The sequence below is a fragment of the Eumetopias jubatus genome, unplaced genomic scaffold, assembly GCF_037043125.1.
Source record: "Eumetopias jubatus isolate StellerSeaLion01/CBP00866 unplaced genomic scaffold, mEumJub1_p1.0 scaffold_2, whole genome shotgun sequence".
Lineage (NCBI taxonomy): Eukaryota > Metazoa > Chordata > Mammalia > Carnivora > Otariidae > Eumetopias > Eumetopias jubatus.
This window is the reverse complement of record NW_028274808.1, coordinates 195,270,240-195,296,967: the sequence shown is the minus strand read 5'-3', so window position 1 is coordinate 195,296,967 and position 26,728 is coordinate 195,270,240. Positions and strand designations below refer to the sequence as shown.

Sequence of the window (26,728 nt, the reverse complement as noted above, 5' to 3'; positions counted from 1 at the left end):
CTTCCACAGAAAACAGTTTAAAAAAAACAACTTACTTTGCGATCAATTCCTGGGAAAAGTAAGGACTTCCCACAGAGAGCCTAAAATTTGAATGAAGATGAGAACCCAGACATGGAAGCGGAACGCAGAAGCCCGCTGTCTCCTTGCTGGAATTGCTACTACAGGGGAAAATGGCCTTTGATTTTCATGGCATCACAGAACTCAGTGGACTTGAAATAGGGCTCAGATTGTCTACACTCTGGAGAGTCTAGATCCCAGCATAAACTGGAGTCTAAAGGGTTAAAGCCTCAGTTTAAGAATGAACTAGAGAGAAGCCCACCTTTTCTACTCTCTAACATTGGTGCAGAGTAAAGAGGACAGTGTTTCTCCATGAAAATTCATAAATACACATGGGTTTTTAGCCTAGAATGTCTAAAAACCTTAAGTTGAGAAGGTAGAATAAATAAGCTCTCTTTTTGCAGTTCCCTTCAAGAATTTGACAAAAGCAAACACAAATCCTCTCTGGAGGAGCTTACCTTCAACCCAGGGCTCAGTGAATTCCCACAAATTAATTTCTAAGAAAAATGAGCATACACACAAAATCAGAAAACCCTTAAAATAACAAAGCACCAAAGTAAGATGGAAGAAACACTAGACAACAAAATCAGCTACTCAGTCTTTAGATGTTAAACTTATCAGACAAAGAATATACACCAACTGTGTACCTCATATTTAAATAAAAAAGAAGAGGCTTCAATATAAGAAATTTTTCTCAGAAATGGTGGAAAACATCAAAACAGAGACTCAGGATTCCAATGTATCCAAAGCAGGATAAATAAGAAGAAATTCACACCTAGATACAGCATAGTGAAACTGTAGAAAACCAAAGACAAAGAGAGGAACCTACAGGCATCCAGTGGGAAAAGAAATATCACCTCCAAAAGAATAGCAATTATATTGATAGTTGATTTTTCAGCAACAGTTAATAACAGTAGTGGTTGGAAAAGATTGTAGAAAAATAATGTCATGGTTTGAACTGTCAAGCTGGAATTAAATGTCCAATGAAGATATCATTTTAAGAATGAGGGCAAAATGGTCGAGTTTCATTCTTCTGTATATAGCTGTCCAAATTTCCCAGCACCATTTATTGAAGAGACTGTCTTTTTTCCATTGCATATTTTTTCCTGCTTTGTCAAAGATTATTTGACCATGGAGTTGAGGGTCCATATCTGGGCTCTCTATTCTGTTCCATTGGTCTATATGTCTGTTTTTGTGCCAGTATCATGCTGTCTTGGTGATCACTGCTTTGTAATATAGCTTGAAATTAGGCAACATGATGCCCCTCAGCTTTGATTTTCTTTTTCAACATTTTTGGTGATTCGGGGTCTTTTCTGATTCTTTTCTGAATCTCTACCTGTTGAAGGTAGAAATTGCTCTAATACCATACACAAAGATAAACTCAAAATGGATGAAAGATCTCAATGTGAGACAGGAATCCATCAAAATCCTGGATGAGGAACATAGGCAGTAACCTCTTTGACATCGGCCACAGCAACTTCTTTCAAAATACGTCACCAAAGGCTAGTGAAACAAAAACAAAAATGAACTTTTGGGACTTCATCAAGATAAAAACGTTCTGCACAGCAAAGGAAACAGTCAGCAAAACAAAGAGGCAACCCACAGAATGGGAGAAGATATTTGCAAATGACACTACAGATAAAAGGCTGGTATCCAAGATCTATAAAGAACTTCTCAAACTCAACACCCAAAAACCAAATAATCAAGTCAAAAAGTAGGCCAAAGACATGAACAGACACTTCTCCAAAGAAGCCATACAAATGGCTAATAGACACATGAAAAAATGTTCATCATCATTAGCCATTCGGGAAATTCAAATCAAAACCACATTGAGATACCACCTTATACCAGTTAGAATGGCAAAAATTGACAAGGCAAGAAACAACAAATGTTGGAGAGGTTGTGGAGAAAGGGGGACCCTCTTATACTGTTGGTGGTAATGCAAGTTGGTACAGCCACTTTGGAAGACGGTGTGGAGGTGCCTCAAAAATTAAAAATACAGCTACCCTATGACCCAGCAATTGCACTATTGGGTATTTACCCCAAAGACACAGATGTAGAGAAAAGAAGGGCCATATGCACCCCAATGTTCATAGCAACAATGTCCGCAATAGCCAAACTGTGGAAAGAGCTGAGATGCCCTTCAACAGATGAATGGATAAAGAAGATGTGGTCCATATATACAATGGAATATTACTCAGCCATCAGAAAGGATGAATACCCAACTTTTACATCAACATGGATGGGACTGGAGGAGATTATGCTCAGTGAAATAAATCAAGCAGAGAAAGTCAATTATCATATGGTTTCACTTATTTGTGCAACATAAGGAATAGCATGGAGGACATTAGAAGAAGGAAGGGAAAATGAATAGGGGGAATCGGAGGGAGAGATGAGCCATGAGAGACTATGGACTCTGAGAAACAAACTGAGGGTTTTAGAGGGGAGGGGCCTGGGGATGGGTTAGCCTGGTGATGGGTATTAAGGAGGGCATGTACTGTATGAAGCACTGGGTGTTATATGAAAACAATGACGTGTGGATCACTACATCAAAAACTAATGATGTATTGTATGGTGACTAACATAACATAATAAAATTAAATTAAATTAAAAAAAGAATGAGGACAAAATAAAGACTTTTTTTTTTTGGTGCCAACAAGTGTTTTCTTACAATAAGCCTCAATGCTAAAAAAAAATTCCAAATTGTATTCTTCATACAGAAAATTAATTGCCCTATAATTGAATGCAATGCAAATTCTCTAAAAAATTCACAGAATAATATCATGGGGACTATTTCCTATGACCACCATACTATGAGGTTAGAAATCAGTGACAAAAAAGACAATTAAAAAAATCCAAATTTATTTGGAAACTAGCAAGCCATGAGTCAAGAATTTATGGGAATAAAAAGATTTAAGGCAGAACAATAATGTAGAAGTATAGAAGTGAAATAGTTATATTAGAAAAGGAGAAAAACTAAAATTTAATCACTGATGCACTAACTTTGTAGATCTGTTATATAACAAAACCATAATGCCAAGAACACAGACAGAAAGAAGTAGCAAAGAGCAGAAGTTACCGAAATAGAGCGTGGAATTACAACCGAGAGGACTAATACAATTTATGCCCTGTGGCAAGCTTGATAAGAAATAAAAGGGAAAGCACCACAGACAAAATTAAAAATGAAAAACGAGACATAACTAGGGCTACAACAGAGGTTAAAATGCTAAAGGAATATTAGTGACAAACATGTATTTAGAAAAATATATATAACAACAAAAATTACCCATGAAGGACTATTAACCAAAAATGATACTTTTTATAACTGACAATGATACTGAATCAATAGTTGAAAATCTTCCCCCAAGGAAATACCTGTCCAAGAATTTTATTGCTAAAGGAACAAATTATTCCCTACTACACATTCTTGTCAAGAATAGAAAAATCGGTAAATACTCTAACTCATTTGATGAAGCTAGCACAAACCTGATGCCAAAGGGCAGCAAGGAGAGTAAGAGAAAAGATTATAGGCCATTGTCACTAAAGCCCATTAATGACTCATTGGACCAATATGCTATGAAATAAAAATATGTTGTGACCGAGTTATGTTTATCCCAGAAATTCTAGTTTTGTTGAGCACTAGAAAATCTACTGATACAAATCATTACACTAACAGAAGGGGAAGGGAAAATATACCTAATCATCACAACAAACAAATGATTAAATTTAATATTTATTTGTAATAAAAATAAACAGATTCCTGGCGACCTAATATCTTTAATCTGGTATTTGAAGCCTACCAAAATCTGGAAACAAGCTCTCATGCTTTGTGCTGAAACACTGAAAGTATTCCCTTGAAGATTAAGAGCAAGGATGCTTCCTATCACTACTTTAATTTAACCTTGTTTTGGATGTTCTAACCAGTGCCGTCAGGCAAGAATAAAAAAGAATAAAAAACAAAAAGGAAGAAATAAAATACAATTATTTGCAGATGATACTGTCATCTACATAGCAAAACCTGAGGAATAAACTGACAAATAGAATTATAAAGCATGAGTAGGCTAGCTGTATGTATATCATCTCTAAAAATGTATTGCCAATGACAAACACAAAAACATGGAATTTTGATATCTTGACTTATTATTTTTTTGAGAGAGAGAGCGAGCGAGCATCGGGGGTCAGTGGGAGGCAGAGGGAGAGGAAGAAGGAGACAGAATCTCAAGTAGACTTCCCACTGAGCACAGAGCCTGACAGGGGCTCGATCTCTCGACCCTGAGATCATGACCTAAGCTGAAACCAAGAATTGGTCACTTAACCAACTGTACCACCCGGGCACCCCAGGAACTTTGGTATCTTAACATTAACAATATTAAAATATGTGAAATGCCCCCAAACAAATCTCTCAAAAGATGGTAAATTACAGTCTTTTGGGAACAAAATTATAAAACATTATGGAATTATGTTGAGGAAATTTTCTCTCTGTCTCTGCCTCTCTCTGGAGACACATAATATATTCATGAGTTGGAAACTCAGTGTCATAAAGATGCTGTTTCTCTTCAAAGTTATCTATAGATTCAATGTAATTCCAATCAAAATCCCAAAAGGGGTGTGTATGTGTGTGTGTGTACTGACAAATTGATCCTAACATTTAAGTTAAAAAGTAAACATTTAAGAGCCAATTCACTGATGAAGTTCACACGAGGGACATAAATTCCAATATATCATGAATTACTATAAAGTTATACTAATTAAGACTTCTGTAATTGACATAGGGTAGCTGCTTTATTCATGATACAAGAAGGGAAAGCCCAGAAAAAAATCCCCCTGTGTATGACAGAGCTGGCACTGTGGACCAGTGTGTAAGGGATCGACTTTCTCATATATGGTAATGAGCAAATTGTGCACCTGAGTGAAAAGAAATTGATCCCCCTTACTTTGTATCATGCACAAATTAACCAACTCCAGGCTGATGAAAAGCCCAAAAGAAAAAGACAAATTTTATGATGTTTGGAATTCAAGAGAGGAAGGTAACCTAATGAAGGAAAGTTTCTTTAAACAATACACAAACTCAAAAAAAAAAAAAATCACAAAGAAAAGTTTGGTCTGTTCCACTGCTTCAAAATCATGGTCACTGAAAGAAAACATCCTAGAGGAATGAAAACTTAAGTCCCAAACTGGGAGAAAAGTACAGAATAAATAAATAACTCATACCAATCAACATGAAAAAGGCAAAATGTCTGATAGAAAGGTGGGCAAAAGATTTAAGCAAGTACTGTGTGCATACGAGAAAAACAATAGCTAACAAATATTTGGGTTTTTAAAAAAAGATTTATTTATTTATTTTAGACAGAGAGAGAGTGAGCGAGTGAGTGGGTGGGAGGGGCAGAGGCAGAGGAAGAGAGAATCCTCAAGCAGGCTCCCTGCTGAGCACAGAGTCAGACATGGGGCTCGATCTCAGGACCCTAAGATCATGACCCGAGCTGAAATCAAGAGCTGGGCACCTAACTGACTGGGCTACCCAAGTGCCCTGCTAACAAGTATTTGAAAAGATGTTTAACCACATCTGTCATCAACAAAGGTAAATTAAAATCACCCCCGAGTTGGGTAGAGATGAAAACTGCTAGTATAGAGGGTGCATGAGGTTCTAAAGCAGCCGGGTCACTTACACACACTTGTGGGCATGTACAATGGCTGGGCGACTTTGGAAACTATGACTTTGTCTAGTAAAGTTGAAGATATGCCGTCTCTGTGCCCCAGCAATGTTAATCCTGAGCATATACCCCTATATACAGATAACTCTAGAATATGTGCCCTCCAGGCTAGAATATATGCTCCAGCAAACTAGAATGTTCTTAGTAGCACTGGTGTAAGCAAAATCTGGAGAACAACCCAATGTCTATTGACTAGACAGCAGATAATTGAATAGTATTTTATGCACATAAGGAAATAGTATGTAGCCATGAAATCAAAGGATTTATGGCTCTCTATGATAGCATGGATTATCTTTGGAATGTAAATTGGGGCAGTCATAAAACAGATTGTGGAATAATAGCTAGTACTTATGGAGCCCACACTGTGTGTTCCCGGCACTACTTTCAAAGTCTTACACAAATGAGCTCCTATTCATGAGAAGTGGGTACAATTATTTCAATTTTGCAATTGAGAAAAGAGGCACAGGGACATTTACTAACTTGCTTAAGGTCTCACAGCCCATAACTGGAGGAACCAGCTGTTAAAAACCAGGTAGTCTGGAGGAGGAGGAGCAAGATGGTGGAGCAGTAGGAGACCTAAATTTCTTCTGGTCCCAGAAATTCAGCTAGGTAGGGATCAAACCATTCTGAACACCTACAAACTCAATAGGAGATCGAAGAAAAGAATAGCAGCAACCCTCTGAACAGAAAAGCGACCACTTCCTGGAAGGTAGGACGTGCGGAGAAGTGAATCCGAGGCGATACTCGGGAGGATAGACGGAGGGGGAGGGGGCCTCCGTCAGCCAGCTTCGGCAAGTGACAGAGCAGAAGAGCACAAAATCGGAACTTTTAGAAGTCAGCTCTGCTGAGGGACATCACTCCAGTGGCTAAGCGGGGGGTGGAACACTGGCTGGGACAGTGTAGTCTCAGGACCCTCAGGGTCACAGAAAGACCAGGGGTGTCTGAGTGCAGCAGAGCTCCCAGGTATTGGAGTGGGGAAGCCAGCTGCAGAGACGGAGCTGAGGCCCGGGCTCTCAGCTTGGGGTTGCCATAAACTGTGATCCATGGCACAGTCGGGCCACTGCTCCTCCAGCAGGGACCCAACAAGTGGCAGATCCAGGGAGACTCCCCTTCCTCCCCCAGGAGGAGTGGTGCAAGAGCGCACCGCAGGAATCTGCTGGGTTTGGAGACTCCACACGGGGTCGGGTGCCAGAGATAGAGATTCTCAGTCACAGGCCGGGTGAGCGTGGAGTGCGGCCGGAGACTGGGAAGACAGGAAGGAGTGACTTTTCTTTTCTCTGGGGCGCACTGAGGAGTGGGACCCTGAGTTCTTGGCTCCTCCGGGGTGGAGATTGGGAGGCCACCATTTTCACTCCCGTCCTCCAAAGCTGTATGGAAAGCTTGCAGGGAACAAAAGCTCCCGAGAGCAAACCTGAGCAGATTACTTAGCCCGGCCCCCAGCAAGAGTGGGGCACTTCCAGCTCCGGCAAAGACATTTGGGAACCAAGGCAACAGGCCCCTCCCCCAGAAGATCAGCAAGACCAGCCAGCCAAGACCAAGCTTGCCGATCAATGAGAACGGCAGAACTGCAGCGCCAGGGGATTACTGAACACAAAATTCATGGCTTTTTTACCATGATTCTTTAGTCTTTCAAAGTTAATTTTTTGAATTTACTTTTTTTTTGAATTTTTCTTTTTCCCTTTTTCAACCAACATCTTATCAATCCCTTTTTTAAAAAATCTTTTTTATTTCTCATTTTTAGAGTCATATTCTATCCCTTCATAGCAGTTAACCTTATTTTTGGTATATATATATATATATATATATATATATATATATATATATATATATATATAAGTTGTTCTCTCTTTAAAATTTTGAGATACAGTTTCTTCTAATAGACCAAAATATACCCTAAATCTCTAGTGTATGGCTTTGTTCTAGTCTCCTGCCTGATCACATTCTCTCCTTTTTTTTTCTTTCTTCATTTCTTTTTTCAACCAACTTCTTATGTTATCAATTCTTTTCATAAAATATTTTATAATTTTCATCTTTACAATCATATTCCATCCCTTCATCCTATTTACCCTTATTTTTGTACATATATAAGTTTTTCTTTCTTTAAAATTTTGGGAGGCACTTTCTTCTAACAGACCAAAATACACCCAAAATCTAGTGTGTGGGACTGATCCATTCACCAGCCTGATCATATTTGACCATATTCTGTTTTTTTTTTGTTTGTTTGTTTTTATCTTTTTCTTTTTTCTTTCTTTCCCTTTCTTTTCCCCTGGTTTCAGGTCTCTTCTGATTTGTTTAGTGATTATTTTTCTGGGGTCGTTGTTATCCCGTGAGCATTTTGTTCTCTCATTCATCTATTCTTCTCTGGACAAAATGACAAGATGGAAAAACTCACCTCAAAAAAAAAGAACAAGAGGCAGTGCCGACTTCCAGGGACTAATCAATATGGACATCAGTAAGATGTTGGAATTAGAGTTCAGAATGATGATTTTAAAGATACTAGCGGGGCTGAAAAAAGCATGGAAGATATTAGAGAAACCCTTTCTGGAGAAGTAAAAGAACTAAAATCTAGCCAAGCTGAAATCAAAAAGGCTATTAATGGGGTGCAATAAAAAATGGAGGCTCTACCTGCTAGGACAAATGAGGCAGAAGAGAGAATTAGTGATATAGAAGACCAAATGATGGAGACTAAAGAAGCTGAGAAAGAGAGATAAACAACTACTGGATCATGAAGGCAGAATTCGAGAGATAAGTGATACCATAAGATGAAACAATATTAGAATAATTGGGATCCCAGAAGAAGAAAGAGAGAGAGGGCAGAAGGTATACTGGAGCAAATAATAGCAGAGAACTTCCCTAATTTGGGGAAGGAAACAGGCATCAAAATCCAGGAGGCACAGAGAACCCCTCTCAAAATCAATAAAAATAGGTCAACACCCCCACATCTAATAGTAAAACTTATGAGTCTCAGAGACAAAGAGAAAATCCTGAAAGCAGCTCAAGAGAAGAGATCTGTAAACTACAATGGTAGAAATATTAGATTGGCAACAGACCTATCCACAGAGACCTGGCAGGCCAGAAAGGACTGGCATGATATATTCAGAGCACTAAATGAGAAAAATATGCAGCCAAGAATACTATATCCAGCTAGGCTCTCATTGAAAATAGAGGGAGAGATAAAAAGCTTCCAGGACAAACAAAAACTAAAGGAATTTGCAAACACAAAACCAGCCCTCCAAGAAATATTGAAAGGGGTCCTCTAAGCAAAGAGAGAGCCTAAAAGTAACATAGACCAGAAAGGAACAGAGACAATATACAGTAACAGTCACGTTACAGGCAATACAATGTCACTAAATTCATATCTTTCAGTAGTTACCCTGAATGTAAATGGGCTAAATGTCCCAATCAAAAGACACAGGCTATCAGATTGGAGGAAAAAACAAGACCCATCGATATGCTGTCTGCAAGAGACTCATTTTAGACCCAAAGACACCCCCAGATTGAAAGTGAGGGGGTGGAAAACCATTTACCATGCTAATGGACACCAAAAGAAAGCTGGGGTGGCAATCCTTATATCAGACAAATTAGATTTTAAACCAAAGACTATAATAAGAGATGAGGAAGGACACTATATCATACTTAAAGGGCCTATCCAACAAGATCTAACAATTGTAATTATCTATGCCCCTAACATGGGAGCAGCCAATTATTTAAGCCAATTAATAACAAAAGCAAAGAAACACATCGAGGGTGTGTGGGTGGCTCAGTCCTTAAGTGTCTGCCTTCGGCTCAGGTTATGATCCCAGGGTCCTGGGATCGAGTCTCACATTGGGCTCCTTGCTCTGTGGGAAGCCTGCTTCTCCTTCTCCCACTCCCCCTGCTTCTGTTCCCTCTCTGACTGTGTCTCTCTCTGTCAAATAAATAAATAAAATCTTAAAAAAATTTTAATCTCAGGAAACAAACTGAGGGTTGCTGGAGTGGGGGTGGGGTGGGAGAGATGGGGCGGCTGGGTGATAGACATTGGGGAGGGTATGTGCTATGGTGAGCGCTGTGAACTGTGCAAGAGTGTAGAATCACAGATCTGTACCTCTGAAACAAATAATGCAATATATGTTAAGAAAAAAAAAAGAAGAAGATAGCAGGAGGGGAAGAATGAAGGGGGGTAAATCGGAGAGGGAGACGAACCATGAGAGATGATGGACTTTGAGAAACAAACTGAGGGTTCTAGAGGGGAGGGGGGTGGGGGGATGGGTTGGCCTGGTGATGGGTATTAGAGAGGGCACGTTCTGCGTGGAGCACTGGGTGTTATGCACAAACAATGAATCATGGAACACTACATCAAAAACTAATGATGTAATGTATGGTGATTAACATAACAATAAAAAATTAAAAAAATAAATAAATAAAAATGAAAAAAAATGAACGAAATAAAACCACATCGACAACAATACAATAATAGTGGGGGACTTAAACATCCCCCTCACTGAATGGACAGATCATCTAAGCAAAAGATCAACAAGGAAATAAAGACTTTAAATGACACACTGGACCAAATGGACTTCACAGATCTATTCAGAACATTCCATCCCAAAGCAACGGAATACACATTCTTCTCTAGTGCCCATGGAACATTCTCCAGGATATATCACATCCTAGGTCACAAATTAGGTCTCAACTGGTACCAACAGATTGGGATCATTCCCTGCCTATTTTCAGAATACAGTGCTTTGAAACTAGAACTCAAACACAAGAGGAAAGTCAGAAAGAACTCAAATACATGGAGGCTAAAGAGCATCCTACTAAAGAATGAATGGGTCAACCAGGAAATTAAAGAAGAATTAACAAAATTCATGGAAACCCATGAAAATGAAAACACAACTGTTCAAAATCTTTGAGATGCAGCAAATGTAATCCTGAGAGGAAAGTACATAGCAATACAAGCCTTTCTCAAGAAACAAGAAAGGTCTCAAATACACAACCTAACCCTACACCTAAAGGAGCTGGAGAAAGAACAGCAAATAAAGCCTAAACCCAGCAGGAGAAGAGAAATAATAAAGATCAGAGCAGAAATCAATGACATAGAAACCAAAAGAACAGTAGAACAGATCAATGAAGCGAGGAGCTTGTTCTATGAAAGAATTAACAAGATTGATAAAGCCCTGGCCAGACTTATCAAAAAGAAAAATGACCCAAATCAATAAAATCATGAATGAAAGAGGAGAGATCACAACCAACACCAAAGAAATACAAACAATTATAAGAACATATTATGAGTAACTCTATGCCAGCAAATTAGATAATCTGGAAGAAATGGATGCATTCCTAGAGATGAATCAACTGCCAAAACTGAACCAGGAAGAAATAGAAACCTGAACAGACCTATAACCACTAAGGAAATTGAAGCAGTCATCAAAAATCTCCCAACAAACAAAAGCCCAGGGCCAGATGGCTTCCCAGGGGAATTCTACCAAACATTTAAAGAAGAATTAATACTTAGTCTTCTGAAACCGTTCCAAAAAATAGAAATGGAAGGAAAATTTCCAAACTCGTTTTATGAAGCCACCATTACCTTGATCCCAAAACCAGACAAAGACCCCATCAAAAAGAATTACAGACCAATATCCTTGATGAACATGGATGCAAAAATTCTCACCAAAATACTAGCCAATGGGATCCAACAGTACATTAAAAGGATTATTCACCACGACCAAGTGGGATTTATCCCTGGGCTGCAAGTTTGGTTCAACATTGGCAAATCAATCAACCTGATACAATACATTAATAAAAGAAAGAACAAGAATCATATGATCCTCTCAATAGATACAGAAAAAGCATTTGACAAAGTACAGCATCCTTTCTTGATCAAAACTCTTCAGAGCATAGGGATAGAGGGTACATACCTCAATATCATAAAAGCCATCTATGAAAAACCCACAGTGAATATCATTCTCAATGGGTAAAAACTGAGAGCTTTCCCCCTAAGGTCAGGAACACGGCAGGGATGTCCACTATCACCACTGCTATTCAACATAGCATTAGAAGTCCTAGCCACAGCAATCAGACAACAAAAAGAAATAAAAGGCATCCAAATCAGCAAAGAAGAAGTCAAACTCTCACTCTTTGCAGATGATATGATACTTTATGTGGAAAACCCCAAAGACTCCACCTCAAAACTGCTAGAACTCATACAGGAATTCAGTAAAGTGACAGGATATAAAATCAATGCACAGAAATCAGTGGCATTCCTATACATCAAGAACAAGACAGAAGAAAGAGAAATTAAGGAGTTGATCCCATTTACAACAGCACCCAAAACCGTAAGATAACTAGGAATAAATCTAACCAAAGAGGCAAAGAATCTGTACTCAGAAAACTATAAAATACTCATGAAAGAAATTGAGGAAGACACAAAGAAATGGAAAAACATTCCATGCTCATGGATTGGAAGAAAAAATATTGTGAAGGTGTCAATGCTACCTAGAGCAACCTACACGTTTAATGTAATGCCTATCAAAATACCATCCATTTTTTTCAAAGAAATGGAGCAAATAATCCTAAAATTTGTATGGAACCAGAAAAGACCCCGAATAGCCAGAGGAATGTTGAAAAAGAAAAGCAAAACTGGTGGCATCACAATTCCGGACTTCAAGCTCTATTATAAAGTTGTCATCATCAAGACAGTATGGTACTGGCACAAAAACAGACACATAGATCAATGGAACAGAATAGAGAGCCTATAAATGGACCCTCAATTCTGTGGTCAACTCATCTTCGACAAAGTAGGAAAGAATGTGCAATCGATAAAAGACAGTCTCTTCAACAAATGGTGTTGGGAAAATTGGACAACCACATGCAGAAGAATGAAACTGGACTATTTCCTTACACCACACACAAAAATAGACTCAAAATTGTTGAAAGACCTCAGTGTGAGACAGGAGTCCATCAAAATCCTAAAGGAGAACACAGCAGCAACCTCTTTGACCTCAGCACAGCAACTTCTTTCTAGAAACATCGCCAAAGGCAAGGGAAGCAAGGGCAAAAATGAACTATTGGGACTTTATCAAGATAAAAAGCTTTTGCACGGCAAAAGAAACAGTCAACAAAACTAAAAGACAACTGACAGAATGGGAGAATATATTTGCAAATGACATATCAGATAAAGGGCTAGTACCAAAAATCTATAAAGAACTTATCAAACTCAACACCCGAAGAACAAATGATCCAATCAAGAAATGGACAGAAGACATGAACAGACATTTCTGCAAAGAAGACATCCAAATGGCCAAGAGACACATGAAAAAGTGCTCAATATCACTCAGCATCAGGGAAATCCAAATCAAAAACTCAATGAGATACCACCTCACACCTGTTAGAATGGCTAAAATTAACAAGTCAGGAAACGACAGATGTTGGTGGGGATGCGGAGAAAGGGGAACCCTCCTACACTGTTGGTGTGAACGCAAGCTGGTGCAGCCACTCTCGAAAACCCATGGAGGTTCCTCAAAAAGTTGAATATATAGCTCACCCTATGACCCAGCAATTGCACTACTGGGTATTTACCCCAAAGATTCAAATGTAGGGATCTGAAAGGGTACATGTACCCCGATGTTTATAGCAGCAATGTCCACAATAGTCAAACTATGGAAAGTGCCAAGATGTCCATCGACAGATGAGTGGATAAAGAAGAGTGGTATATATATAAAATGGAGTATTATGCAGCCATTAAAAGGAATGAGATCTTGCCATTTGCAACAACGTGGATGGAACTGGAGAGTATTATGCTGAGCAAAATAAGTCAATCAGAGAAAGACATGTATCACATGATCTCACTGATATGAGGAATTCTTAATCTCAGGAAACAAACTGAGGGTTGTGGGAGGGATGGGGTGGCTGGGTGATAGACATTGGGGAGGGTATGTGCTATGGTGAGCACTTGAATTGTTTAAGACTGTTGAATCACAGTACTTCCGAAACAAATAATATATGTTAAAAAAAAGAGAAAGAAACAGATAGCAGGAAGGGAAAAATGAAGGGGGGAAATCGGGGTGGGGGAGACGAACCATGGGAGACTATGGACTCAGAAACAAACTGAGGGTTCTAGAGGGGAGGGGGGTGATGTGTTAGCCTGGTGATGGGTATTAAGGAGGGCACATAGTGAATGGAGCACTGGGTGTTATATGCAAACAATGAATTATGGAACACTACATCAAAACTAATGATGTAATGTATGGTGACTAACATAACATAATAAAAAAAAACAGAACCACATATTCTGGGCGCAAGACGTATCTGTGGAATGATGTTTGGGGGGTCTAAGGTTCAAAACCAGGTAAAACCAAACAAATTATTTTTAGTGATACAAATACACGTGGTAAAATGAAACATAAAAGCAAGCGAAGGAGAACACAGAATTCAGGACACTTATTCCCTGTGGGGGTGGGGATTTGTGATCACAGAATAGTGGATGAAACTTCAAAAGCAGTGGTAACTTTAAATAGCAAAATTATTTTATTGTTCTTTATGCCTTATGCATATCTTATGACTACTTTTGTTTCTAATCAATATTTAAAGCGGTTGAAGAAACTAAAGGAAGAAAATAAGACCTTGCAGACGATGGCAGAGAAAGTTCTCATGTTTCTTCTTCATAACATTTCTTGGATCTTTGATGAAATCCCCAGAAAAGTCCACAGAGGAGGATCTGGATGTAGAATTTTCATTATTCAAAGATTTTTTTTTTTCAAAGAAACAACAATGGCAACAAATAGCTGCACAAATGCCTCTAATTGCAGCCTGTCCAAAAGGCAACATTTTTGGGCAGAAAATCCAGCCCATCAACATGGAGTTTTTAAATGTTGCAATTCCAACCCAGACCTTTATCCTCCTTCTGATTATGGATTGTGGCTCCTTCTTTTCCCTTCCAATAAAGCGGTGCGGGAAATAGAATTCTACCGTACATCATAAGCTGCCAGGAAAGTCTCTCCAATTACTTAGAATCAGTTTTTAAGGAACAAAATTCAAATTATCAGTCAATTTAATGTTACCCCTTTGTATTAAATCCTTATAGAGTTTTTCCAGCTGTGGTAGTTAGTCCATCTCTGCTCCCTCTCCCATTTGCTGCTCAGTGACATCCCATCAGCCCCAAGCTCAGCTCAATTGTCACCTCCTCTGTGAGGATGTCTCTTCTCCCAACCACTGTACCCTTTTCCAAGATTTGCTCCCAGACAGAATAACTCCTGTGTCCCTTTAGCACTTTGCACACACATGGGGCAAAGAACCCCTTATTAGCATTCTGCTTGCCCACTATTAGTTATTTATTGTCATTCTCATCTAGAATGGATGTTCTTTAAGGTGGGATATCAAGTCATAGGAATCTTTAAATTATATCCTGAATATTCAACAGCAAAGGGTCTTGCATTAAGTAATAATCGTGATCATAAAAAAGTAGACAATATCTATTCTAGACATCTATTGTTGCATAACTCATCACTCCAAAGCAGTGGCTTGGAAATGAGGATTTATTTTTATCTCTCCTGGCTCTCAGCTGGGAGGGTTCCTCTGAGGTTCTGTCTTGCTGTTGCATTCAGATGGTTATCTCAGAGCTGGACCAGGCTAAATGCCCAAGATGGTCTTCCGACTCTCATGTCTGGTGCCTGGTGCCCTTTAGCTTCCCTGTCTCTCCATGGGGGCTTCTCCCACATGGCTTATACTGCTCACAGCATGGCGGTCATAGCATATGACCAGTGGAATCCAGCTTCCAAAGGCAGGAAGCAGAGCTGCCTGGCTGTTAAGGCCTCTTCCCAGACTTGGCACGCTGTCCCTTCTGTCATATTCTATTGGTCAGTGCTGCCACAGGCCCACACAAGTTAACGAAGGTGGAGAAAAAGTTTCACTTCTGAATGGGAAGCATCCAGTCACATTGCCCTAGTGCACGTGGCCACATTCAGAAAGTACAGTCTGCTACAACATCTGTGGAGTGCACCCTCTGTTGCAGACACAGTGTTAAACATATTGCATATATATATATATATATATATATATATGTATACTAAAGATTCTATTTATTTGAGAATGAGAGAGCAAGAGAGAGCAAGCAGAGAGAGAGAGGGAAAGGGAGAAGCAGACTCCCTGCTGAGCAGGGGCCCAACTCGGGACTCAATCCCAGGACCCTGAGATCATGATCTGAGCTGAAGGCAGATGCTTAACCGACTGAGCCACCCAGGTGCTCCCATACTGCATATATTAAGTCACTTAACCTTCTCAACAATACTTGGAGATAGCTATTACTTCCATTTAATAGATTAAAAAAACAAGGCTCAGAGAGGCTCATTGCCTTAAATGTCACAGTCAGTAAGTGGCAGAGCTGATAATCCCAGTAGATCACTCCAGAGCCCACTCTCTTAATCATGGAAGTATGTGGCCTCCTCATTATGAGTGCTGTCATATAAATAAACGTTTGACTGTAATACTTCCCTTCTTTGACTAACTCAACAGAATAATTTTTAAGCTCTTAAAATATGTATATTAAAAAAAAGGAGGGCACAGACCGTGATGGGCACTGGATGTTATACACAACTCATGGATCGTTGAACACTACATCAAAAGTTAATGATATACTATACGTTGGCTAACTGAACATAATACAAAAAAAACAAAAAAACCAATTGGGAGCGTATATGTAAGGATACATGGAAACTCTGTACTATTTTGCAATTTTTCTGTAAGTCTAAAAGTAGTTCAAAATAAAAAGTTCAATAAAAAACTAGTTTAAAAAAAGAAGACAAAATCACTGAAAAAATATCCCCCCTCCCTCCAAGAAAAGTAATGAGAAAGAGTGGAAAGCAATAACAGAACCACACAGGAGGCCCTCCTACTTTTCTACTTGATATTTGGCCTGTGGTCTGGTTTGTGACCTGGTCTCTCTTCACCAGGAATTCTGAAATTCCAGGCAGCCAGGCCTCCGGGAAATTCCTTTTGCTCTTTTATGAGTTCCTTTTTCTAGGACTTCCTGATTTTGGCCCCAAATCATGTCCATCCATGACTTTTGAAAAGGTTTTCAGCTTTTTGGTATCAGGTGCATTTGAACATGACCAAAGGTTTTCATGAAGTCGATTTTCCTCTCTTCCTGTGTCTTATTGAATGTTGGATATATGGAAACTAGAACAAGTGGGTGACTAGTGGGTTGGACTATGTGGAGGACCCAACCAGAAATGCTGGACCTCACTTTCAATTTCTCTGCACATTTACACAATCAAATACTATGAGATTATTATAAACTGTCATTGTGGGTCAGGTTCTCCAAACACTGGCCTGGCTCATGGGACTTCCCAGGGTGGTTGGTTTTGCTTATTGCTAGGTTATAAAGCACAGTATCTTAAGACATGGGGGGTATTAATAGAGCTTGTCAAATTAGTTCATGAGGTGTGTTGTTTTCTAGCAGTGGGAAAATATAAAATATGACGTGTCTAAGTGATGGAAGATTGTAAAGCTATGGAAATGACTTTAGGAACATTGGAAAATAGTTATGATATATTAACATTAAAAAACGAAATAGAATGTATAGTTTTATAAGAAAGCCTTAAAAAATGCCCATCATATTGACCACCTTTCAGTGGTTCTATTACAGTATTTTTCCTTTGTATGTATGTCTTTGTATTTTTAAATTTTCTAAAATGAATATACATTACTTGTATGATAGCAGTAAACTCAATATTAAAATAAGTCGCAGCCTTCTCTATTCTTTGTGATGTTTTTAAAGGACATAAGCATGAAAAGTCCAACCTTGTGGCTAGTCAGCAGAAGACTAAGTTTGGTTAGAGGGAATTTTCCCGAGTGGCGACAGGTGAGTTAAGTCAGGTCGTTCCTTCACAGCTGGCAATTTTGCCATTAAGAGGGAAAGAAGCTATCTTGAAATGCTCCATTGGCCCATCCCCACCCATTTCCATGAGTCTCAGGGCCAGCCGCACCTGCTGCTCCTGCACAGGAACCACCGGCCATGTCTGCAACCTCTGGCAAACTCTCACCCTGGATCTCAGCTGTGTTTCTCACAGCTTGCAGCTTTTTAATTACCAGCCAACCATGAAGCTGAATGCTAGCGATGCCACTCTGATAGCACCAGTGAATGGGCCTGGTTGGCCCGAGAGCTGGTTCATAATTACTTCTGGGGAACTAGGAAGGCAGCCACACTGACGACTCTGCTGGGTGCAAGACTCTGATCTCGGGATGCCAAAATTGCAGCTTCTTGTTTCCCCAAGATTCGGTGGGATTTACACTTATGAATTCCTGCCAACCCAAATGAAGTTGTTCCCTGAGGTCGAAGGCATGGGTTGTTCACCTATATCATGGAGGAAACAAAATGACCTAGAGTTTACAGGGAGTTTTATCATGCATTCATATGGAGGGAAATATCATTTATTGGCCATCTCCTGTGTCCCAGCCACTGAGCTGGGCTCTTTGGAGAGGAGCTGATACCCATCCCCACCCAGCAATTGAGTGGCTTTTATCATGCAAGGTTTCAAAGAGAAAACATGCCTCTCATAAGCGAAACAGTCGTTCCGTTTGGGGATGTGTCCCTGATGAGAAATATGTAAAGATGATATTCTTAATCATCATGAAGTCGTTCAATATGGCACAATGATCATGGATTTTGGAATCCAAGACATGTGTCTTTAGCTGACTCTGAATCGGGAAACCTGTTACCCCAGCTGGTGGTCTTATGTGGCGACGTGGGAGTGGGAGTGGGGTTTCATGCTGAATAGCCTCACAAATCCTCATGCAAATGGCTAGCGGTGTGCCGGCCCATAGGCACTCCTGGTTTGTAGTACTGTTTATCTCTTTACCCTGCCTTTTGCACCACCAAACTGTGCACTTAAATGGGAAAAGTATTGCAGAGGAGAATTGTTATGTGCTTAGCGAAATATACAGGGTCAACGAATAACACTGCTTTGAAGTTGGCTTTGATGGTGTCAATACAAAGAGGAATTTTCTCCTAATTTTTAAGCTCACTGCCTCAGAAGGTAGTGAGTATTCAAGAAGACTCTCAAGTCTGGAGTTATAGCCCCGGCTTGCAGCTTGAATTCCATACCTCTAAGACTCTCTCTAGCTCTCAGACTATTTTGTTGGTTTGCTTTGTTTACCATCAACTCTTGCCCAAATAATGAATATGACAGACAAGTTTCCTGAAGCAAGAGAAGAAATAGTGGATTGTTGTCAGATAATTTGATTGAACCTGTGTCCCTATGTAATAATAGATTGTCATGATTTGTTTTACATGTGATAGGACACACAGCATTGCATGCTAGGGGCCATAGTGACACAGCCTTCTCTAATACTCCTAGAGTATGAAGTTTAATCTTGGCAATAAAACTGCCTCATATAACTTTATGGGTAACAACTGAAATGTCCAACACCAAGGTCAAGATAAAATAAACCACTGGATAAAATACATGTCTGCCATTCCTTATCCAAATTCCTTAGGGTGAGGGATTAAGAATATTTTGGATTTTAGGAAAGTAATATTGTGCATGTACTGATACTAGTAATTTTACCTGTAAGTTTTGGAGTAATGCCTGGTCATTAAACATACTAATATTTCTGCTGTGAAACATGTAGATATAGTCACAGTAAGAGGGATAAGTGAAGAACATACATAATTTCATTGTTGGTCAAATTTTGCTGCCAAATTAGTTACAGTTTTCAGTATTTTGGAGGCTTTGGCTTTGGAATTATGGATAAAGGATTGTGAACCTTATTTAAGCACTAGCCTTAAAACACTTTGATTTTGAAGAAGACCATAATGTTGGACTGTGCTCATAACACAAAATGGTATTATTGAATGAATGAAAACAGTAGAAGTTTTAAAAGTAGGTTTGCTGAAATTTTAAAATATTACACAAGGATACAGAAAAATGGCTTCAAAAACCTGCAGCAAAATAGTGGTTATTTTTGGTTGCTTGGATAAATGGTGACTTTTGTTTTGTTCATTGTACTTTTGCGTATTTTCTAAAATTTCCATGAGGACTGTGAATGATTTTAACAGTGAATAAAACTAGTTGGCTGTCACGCCTTTTCAGCACGTTTCAAAGTGGGCAATACAGGGGCACTTGCGCCGATCAGTCTCCAGTCTGGGATGCGTGAGTGTGTCTCCCTCTTGAGTGCCCGAAGCAGCCTGGCCAGGGCAGGGCGTTTGCTTACTGGAAGGGCCCAGAAGCAATCACTCTCATGACCTCCATCTCTTCCAAAACACTCAGAGCTATAGCACCAAGGTTCTTATCAGTTCTGTTCAGAATGATGGAGAGATCCTGGAACCAAACCCAAGACCCCTTCATCCAGACCCGATGGAGTAAGTAGGTCTGTCTTCTCTAACAGCACCAATGTGCTCCAAAGAGTGCGGTCTTAGGTACTCTGATTGACTGTTCAGGAAGCTGAAAGCTTTGTCGCAGGGAGAGGAAACATGAATAGCCTGCTAATTTCAGAAGCAATTTAGAACCATGACATCCAGAATCCTTAGCATTGGTGACACTTTCCCATCACCTGCTGCGTAAGACTAAAATGATCTGCCCGACATACAGCTAATGCTGTTTGAGGGTAGGAATTAGATCTTACTCATCTTTATAAGGGAGGCGCTGAGATTGTCAAAATAACCCCACAGTGCCCCCAAAGAAAGGGGTGGGTCTGAAAATAAAGTTTGCCCTAGTGAGTTGAATGGCAGCCCTAAAATATTTCCATGCCCAAATCCTGGGCACTTGTGAACATGACCTTATGAAGAAGAAGGGTCTTCGCCGATGTAATTAAGTTAAGGATTTTGAGATGAAATCATCCCGGATTATCTAGAGGGACCCTAAACCCAATGACAAATGTCCTTATAAGAGAAAGGCAGGGGAGATCTGAGACAGGCAGAGGACGAGAAGGCATAGACACAGAGAGAAAAAGGCCAGTGAAGGTGGAGATAGATAGCGGAGTGATGCAGGCACATGCCGAGGAGCATCTTGGGCCACCAGAAGCCAGGGGCAGGGATGGTGGTGGTGGTGGTAAGAAGGCATCTTCCCTTGAGGTTTTGAAGTGAGCAGTGGCCTGCCCACACCTTGATTTTGGACTTCTAGCCCCTGAACTGTGAAATAATACATTTTTGGTTGTTTTAAGGCACCCAGTTTGGTGGGAAGCAGATGCGTCTGCCTCACTGTTCATTCCACTGCCACAGACCATTTATTTGTTTATCTTACAATGAAGCTGCTGTCTGCCACCTTCATCAGTGATTATACTTCAACCTCTTTGTCATGCGACCCTGGATCAGCCAGCTCTCTGACCTACCCTTGCCTCACCCGCCCAGCCCCTGCCTTCCTCAGTTTCCCACAGAGCTGAGATAAACAGAAGGAGCACTGAATTTGGAGTCAGACAGACTCAAATCCCAGCCCTGGCTCCACCCCCACTTTCTGTGCTGTCTCAGAGGAGTCACTTAGACCAGGAAGCTGATGCTCAGAGAAGGTAGTGGTGCCTGCCATGTGGCCCCACTCGCCACCGGAGGATCAAATATAAAAGAAGGGAGTCCTGGCACCTCGCATGGAGGAGATGCTCCATAAACTAGATTCAGAGGCAGACGCAGAGCCCACCCATGAACGGTGTGCCAGGAAGCTCCCGCTGCATGGCAAGAAGAAAAGCAGCAGCCCCAGCTTCTGCATACCATAGGCTTGGGCCTGGCTGTGTGTCAGGTTGCCCCCCCCAACACCTGTGGGCATCTGGGACAGCTGTGATGCTGAGCTGCTGCCTCCATGTCACTCTGGACAGCAACCCTGCCACCAGCACCCACCTGGGAGACCCAGGCATAACCTGGTTACCGTGGGCTCTCCCCCAGGCTCCCTCCAGGTCTGGGAATCCACCCAGAGACCCGGCAGTCCTCCTTCTCCAGGCCAGACCCTGCTTTCTGGAGGGAAGGTCAGGTAACTTCCCAAATATCATACAGATGTAAAATGATGGGGCAAAACAAGGGATTTACACTAGGTCTTCCTGTCTCTGAAACTCATGCTCTGTCTCACACGATGACAGTGAGAATAACAGTGCTACCTTTCCGATTGGCAAAATAAAGCAAAGTAGATTGATTTTAAAATTAGTATACCATATTTTCTCAATTTAAAAGTTTTTGTGTGTGTGTTTTTCATTATAAATATTTCTTACAACTTGGAGGCCTGCTTTTTTTTTTAAATTTATATGTTATAGTCATAGACATCACGAACAGGATGGATTTTTTGCAGACTCAGATACACATTCGGATATCCTAAACTGACCACATCAGCCCTCTGGGTGCTCCACACAGAGATGGTTGGACTCCAAGTTCTCTGTTGTGGGAACAAGTTTGGCAACCACAGTTCCTTTAGTTCTACCTTCATGCACGGGGGTGTGACGCGATGGGTGGTATTTCGGGGTGCCCTTCTGGCACTGTGGCGCTGGGGCATCTTGTCCCTATCCCAGCCACACACCCTTGCTGTGCAAGAACAAAAGGCCTGCCCATAGAAAACGCCGGTGCTATGGGAAAGATGCTCTGTGAACACCAACACACATGTCCTCGACCCCAACCTCTCCAGCTTGGCCCTGAAACTGGAAATGCCCTTCCCACGGGAGCACATTGGCACCCTTCCTTCCTCCACTAGGAGAGGGGAGATTGGGATTCATAGTGACATCACGGTACTTACTGTCTGTTCATAGTTCTTGGCACCCCGCAAATAAGAGGGATCTTCAGTTCAGCCTGTGGAAACAAAAAGTGAACTTGTTACTGAGCCAGACACATCATGTTTTAATTCTGGTGAACACGCTACTGTCGTTTCTTGTTAAAATGGGACACAGGTGCCTGCTTAGAGGAAGTGATGGGGAGAGAATCAATCCAGGTCGATAACTGGTTTATTTCTGGAGTGGGGTGGGGGAGGGGACCTTTCCCTGACATGCTGTCCTCTTTCTGTCAGGATCCAGCCCGTCTGCCCCGGGGAGCTGAGCACACACACCCTGAGCCTGGTTTTCCCTAGTGTGCAATTGTGTACTTCCCCTGGGCACACAGGATGTGTTAGCCCCTGCTTGGTGGGTTCTGCTCTGGGCGCCTGTGCACGTGCAGGAGAAGGGATGCTTCTCTTTTCCAAGCGTGACCTGCCATGAAATATTTATTGGAAGCTACATTTCTATAGCGCTTCGCATAGGGCAGAACATTTTATTTGTGGCTTGTATTCATCCACATAGGAGAGATTATTAACTCCGTTTACCATATACATTAGCTGCAGAGACCCTGGGAGTATTCAGTAGGAGCTTTACATCAATAATTACATTTAATCTACACAAAGACCTCGGGGGTATGAAGGATATTGCCCATGGAGTCAATTGGGGTTCTGGCAAGAAACAGCAGGCTCAAATTGGTAATTTGAGAAGTTTAATAAGGAGATGGCTTAAAAGGTATGGACAGGGTATGGGGCAACTACAAAGGAAAATGAAGGGCCTGGGGGTGCTCAGGCCATGCCTGGGCCTGGAGGAGTCAGGGGAGCCAGGGGTCACTGGGACCCAGACATGGGGCTAGTGGGAAGGAACTGTGGTGGCTTCCACCGTATGAGGGACACACAGGGAGATAGTGTGGTGGGTGTGTACAAAACCCCATCTCACACTTCTCTTGGCCAGAATCTCCTGCTGCTGTCTCCCATTGGCCAAACTCAACAGGAAACCAAGTGTGAAGAGGCATTGATGCGGTTTCTACCCATCAGCCTCCTGGGGAATCCCAGTTAGCGTAGCAGGTTAGGGAGTGGACTTCAATGTTAAAAAGAATGAGGTTCAGGGAAGTTAACTTATGTGCCCAAGGTGACCCATCTGCAAGAAAAGTCCGAATGCACAGGACTCAAAAATGCCATTTCCTGGCCAGTCACCATATTACACCCCACTGAGCTCTAGGCACTTCTAGATTGTTCTGCCATCCATCTGTTGGCATTTATCCATCCACTTATCCAACTGCCATTTACTGAAAACTTACTTTGTGCAAATATTGTGCCCAATAAGACACAGCCTCTGTCCTCAAGGAACTCCTAAAACTCAGTATAATATAGATTCTGCCTCTTTCTATGATGGCTGTTATCAAAGTGCTTTGTAAAAACAGATACATATAAAACAAAACAAATCCTCTATGCCTTGGAGGCCAGGGGAAACTTCACAAAGGAGAGAGCACTTGAACTGAGTCTTGCAGAGTAAGTCTACCTCTTCTTGGCTCAGAATTAGGGGAGGTGTGCTGGGCAAATGCAGCGCCATGTGCAAAGATATGAAGATGTTAGAATACCCAACATTCCTGACAGGCTTTGCCCAGGTTGGTGGGACCATGGGGGTCAGCAGCTTGGATGTTGATAGTAAGTGGAAAGGAACTTGGGAAGATCCACTGGGTTTTGATTGTCAGGGATCATGCATGACAAAGGATGGGCTTTGGACTTGAGCTGTGTGATCCTGGACCAGTAACAGCAGGAAAGTTACTAAAGAACCAGACTAAGCTCCATGTGTGACTTCACAGCTGCATGCCCTACCTTCAGCTTCTAGCGAGTGGCAGCAGGGAAACGAGAGGCAGCTGCTAGACTCTCATCCGCTGACAGTCCTCTCTGGATGTCGTGTGGAATGTCTAGTGCTTGGCCTCTTTGAAAGTTGTCTCCTCCATGGAGGTGGGGAACAGGGCTTGAACCTTCATCCATATGACAGAAACGATATGCACTGGACGTGGAAGGATGGTACTGGGTCCCAGCGCCGTCATTAACTGGCTGTGTGACCTTGTAGGAGCAGTCCCCGTCTCCTCATTTATAAATGCTAATGCCCATATCTTTCTTTTACCATGTTGTTTTAAGTAAGAAATCAGTTGATGCATCTGGAAATGTTTTGCAAATGGTACAATGTTATGGAAAGATGCTTGGGAATTGCTTGTATAACAAAGTAAAGTCTTCAGGTTGCTATAACATCAGCTGTGGTACATTTGGGTTTCTAGGGTTATATTGACATTGATTTTTGGATATTAATATTTAGAGGAATTAAATTACTTGATTATGGTCATGCAGGACAGATTTGCACCCCCTTCCCCATTTTAGGACCACCCACCACTTAAATATGTTGCTTATACACTCACTTCATTTCTTTGAGTGCATCAGTTAGCAGTGTTGAGATGGGGTACAGAAAGACAATTTTAGTGGAGGGCCCCCTCTGTGCCTGGCTCTTGCTCAGTTCTTAGGTACAGAGTGAAGGAATTGCAGGGTGCAGGACAATCCCTTCCAAGGGCTTACTGCCTCAGATCAGAGGCCTGGGGAGGTGGCCCCAGGGAAGAAGTTGCTTTCCAGCCCCACCTGCAATCTACTGTGTAGCCTTGAACAAAACACTGAAATGCTCTGCCTGTTTTTCACCTGAAAAATGATCAGTTGGGCCAAATAGGTCTCTTCCAGCTCAAAGATTCTATAAAATAGTTCTAGTTAAAAAAGCTATAATTCTGGGATTCCTGGGTGACTCAGTCGGTTAAGTGTCTGCCTTCGGCTCAGGTCATGGTCCCAGGGTCCTGGGATTGAGCCCCACGTCAGGCTCCTTGCTTAGTGGGGAGTGTGCTTCTCCCTCTCATTCTCCGCCTGTGCTCTTTCAAATAAATAATAAAATCTTAAAAAAACCCTATAATTTTTCCATATTTGGTGACAAAAAATCGTCAAGAAAGTTGGATGTACGTTATTATGTTTCTCTCATTTTATTGTCTTCTCTAATCAAGCTTCCTGCAGAACAACACCGCAAAGGCTTTGCCAAAGTGCTCACATGGAGGACATCAGGAAAGGACAGGTAGGAGCTGGGGAGGAAACACTTAACTTTTGCCGTGTCCTTAAACCTTTGCAATTTATTTGATCTGTAACAGCTCGTATTTTAAAATCTTAGTAAGAGTTCAGAGAAGATATAACTAGCAGCTTTCGAGACATGTGAACAGTCTATTATATAAAAAGAATTTTAAAATGTCATGAAAGGATCCCAAACCTTCTAGCATTTAAAAAGCAAAATTTGGGGTCTTAGTGACCCACAACAGAGTATAAGCCAACCAGGTGGTGGCATCAGCATGACGTAATGGGTGGCACTTTCTAAGAGAAGCAGCTCTTCGCTTTATTCAGAGCGTCTAAGCTCCGCCCAAGAATGCTATAGTTCTATCTGATCTCAGTCTCTTTGTAAAGGATGTGGTGAGAATGAGGTGTGGCGAGGCAGACAGAAAGATTTTTGTGTCCATAGGCTTTATGAAGGTGATATATTATCAAGGCCCTTCTCCTCCTGACATGGGTATGTAATGAACACCGAACGCCTGTTATGTGTCCCTGCTCTGCCCCGGTAACCCCGTATGATCTGTATTATCATCCTTATTTTGTACAAAACTAAGCTGACATTCACAGAAGTTAAGTAACGTGCCTTATGTTGCACGTACAATAAGCTGGTGTTGCAAACCGTTCCCCTTGATGCTTTTTGGTAATATGTTGGACAACAATCTGCCTGCTCTAAGCCTCACTTTGCTTATCTGTAATGTGGGGGTAACACAACAGCTATGGCAGGGCTCTTGTGAGGATCACATGGGACCATAAACTATCTAAGATATGGGAAAGATAGGGATTGACGTTAACTGGAACTTTAAGATTAAATGTCCTCTATGACTTTTAGGTTTTAGTCTTCAGAAGTGAGAAGCCCTTCCCTGCTGTTCATGACCACTGGTGGGCAAGCATGGGTTCTCACAGCTGTCTGCCCTTTACAATTACCTGGGGAACTTTGACAAATACTGACGCCCCAGAAAGTTTGATCCAGGTGTCCTGGGGTGGAGCCCAGGTATTAAAATTTTTTAAAATTTATTTCTCCAACAAGGAGAGATATCAACTGTATTAAACGTTAGATGCCAGTGCATATCTCATCCTAAATGCCAACATGGATTCTATAGCTGCTGACTATGACCAGGTTCCAAAGCCTAG

At 41.2% G+C, this 26,728-nt stretch overlaps 1 protein-coding gene across 2 annotated transcripts in view; it reads right to left on the bottom strand.

Moving 5' to 3' along the window:
• Positions 1–26,728, bottom strand: part of CLNK (cytokine dependent hematopoietic cell linker) — a 160,767-nt gene that overhangs the window by 126,544 nt on the left and 7,495 nt on the right. For both annotated transcript variants that reach the window (XM_028089168.1, XM_028089173.1), the window contains exon 2: positions 22,448–22,500. In XM_028089168.1, the coding sequence (XP_027944969.1) occupies positions 22,448–22,458 (11 nt within the window). In that variant the 5' untranslated portion in view covers positions 22,459–22,500. The remainder of the gene's footprint in view (positions 1–22,447; positions 22,501–26,728) is intronic.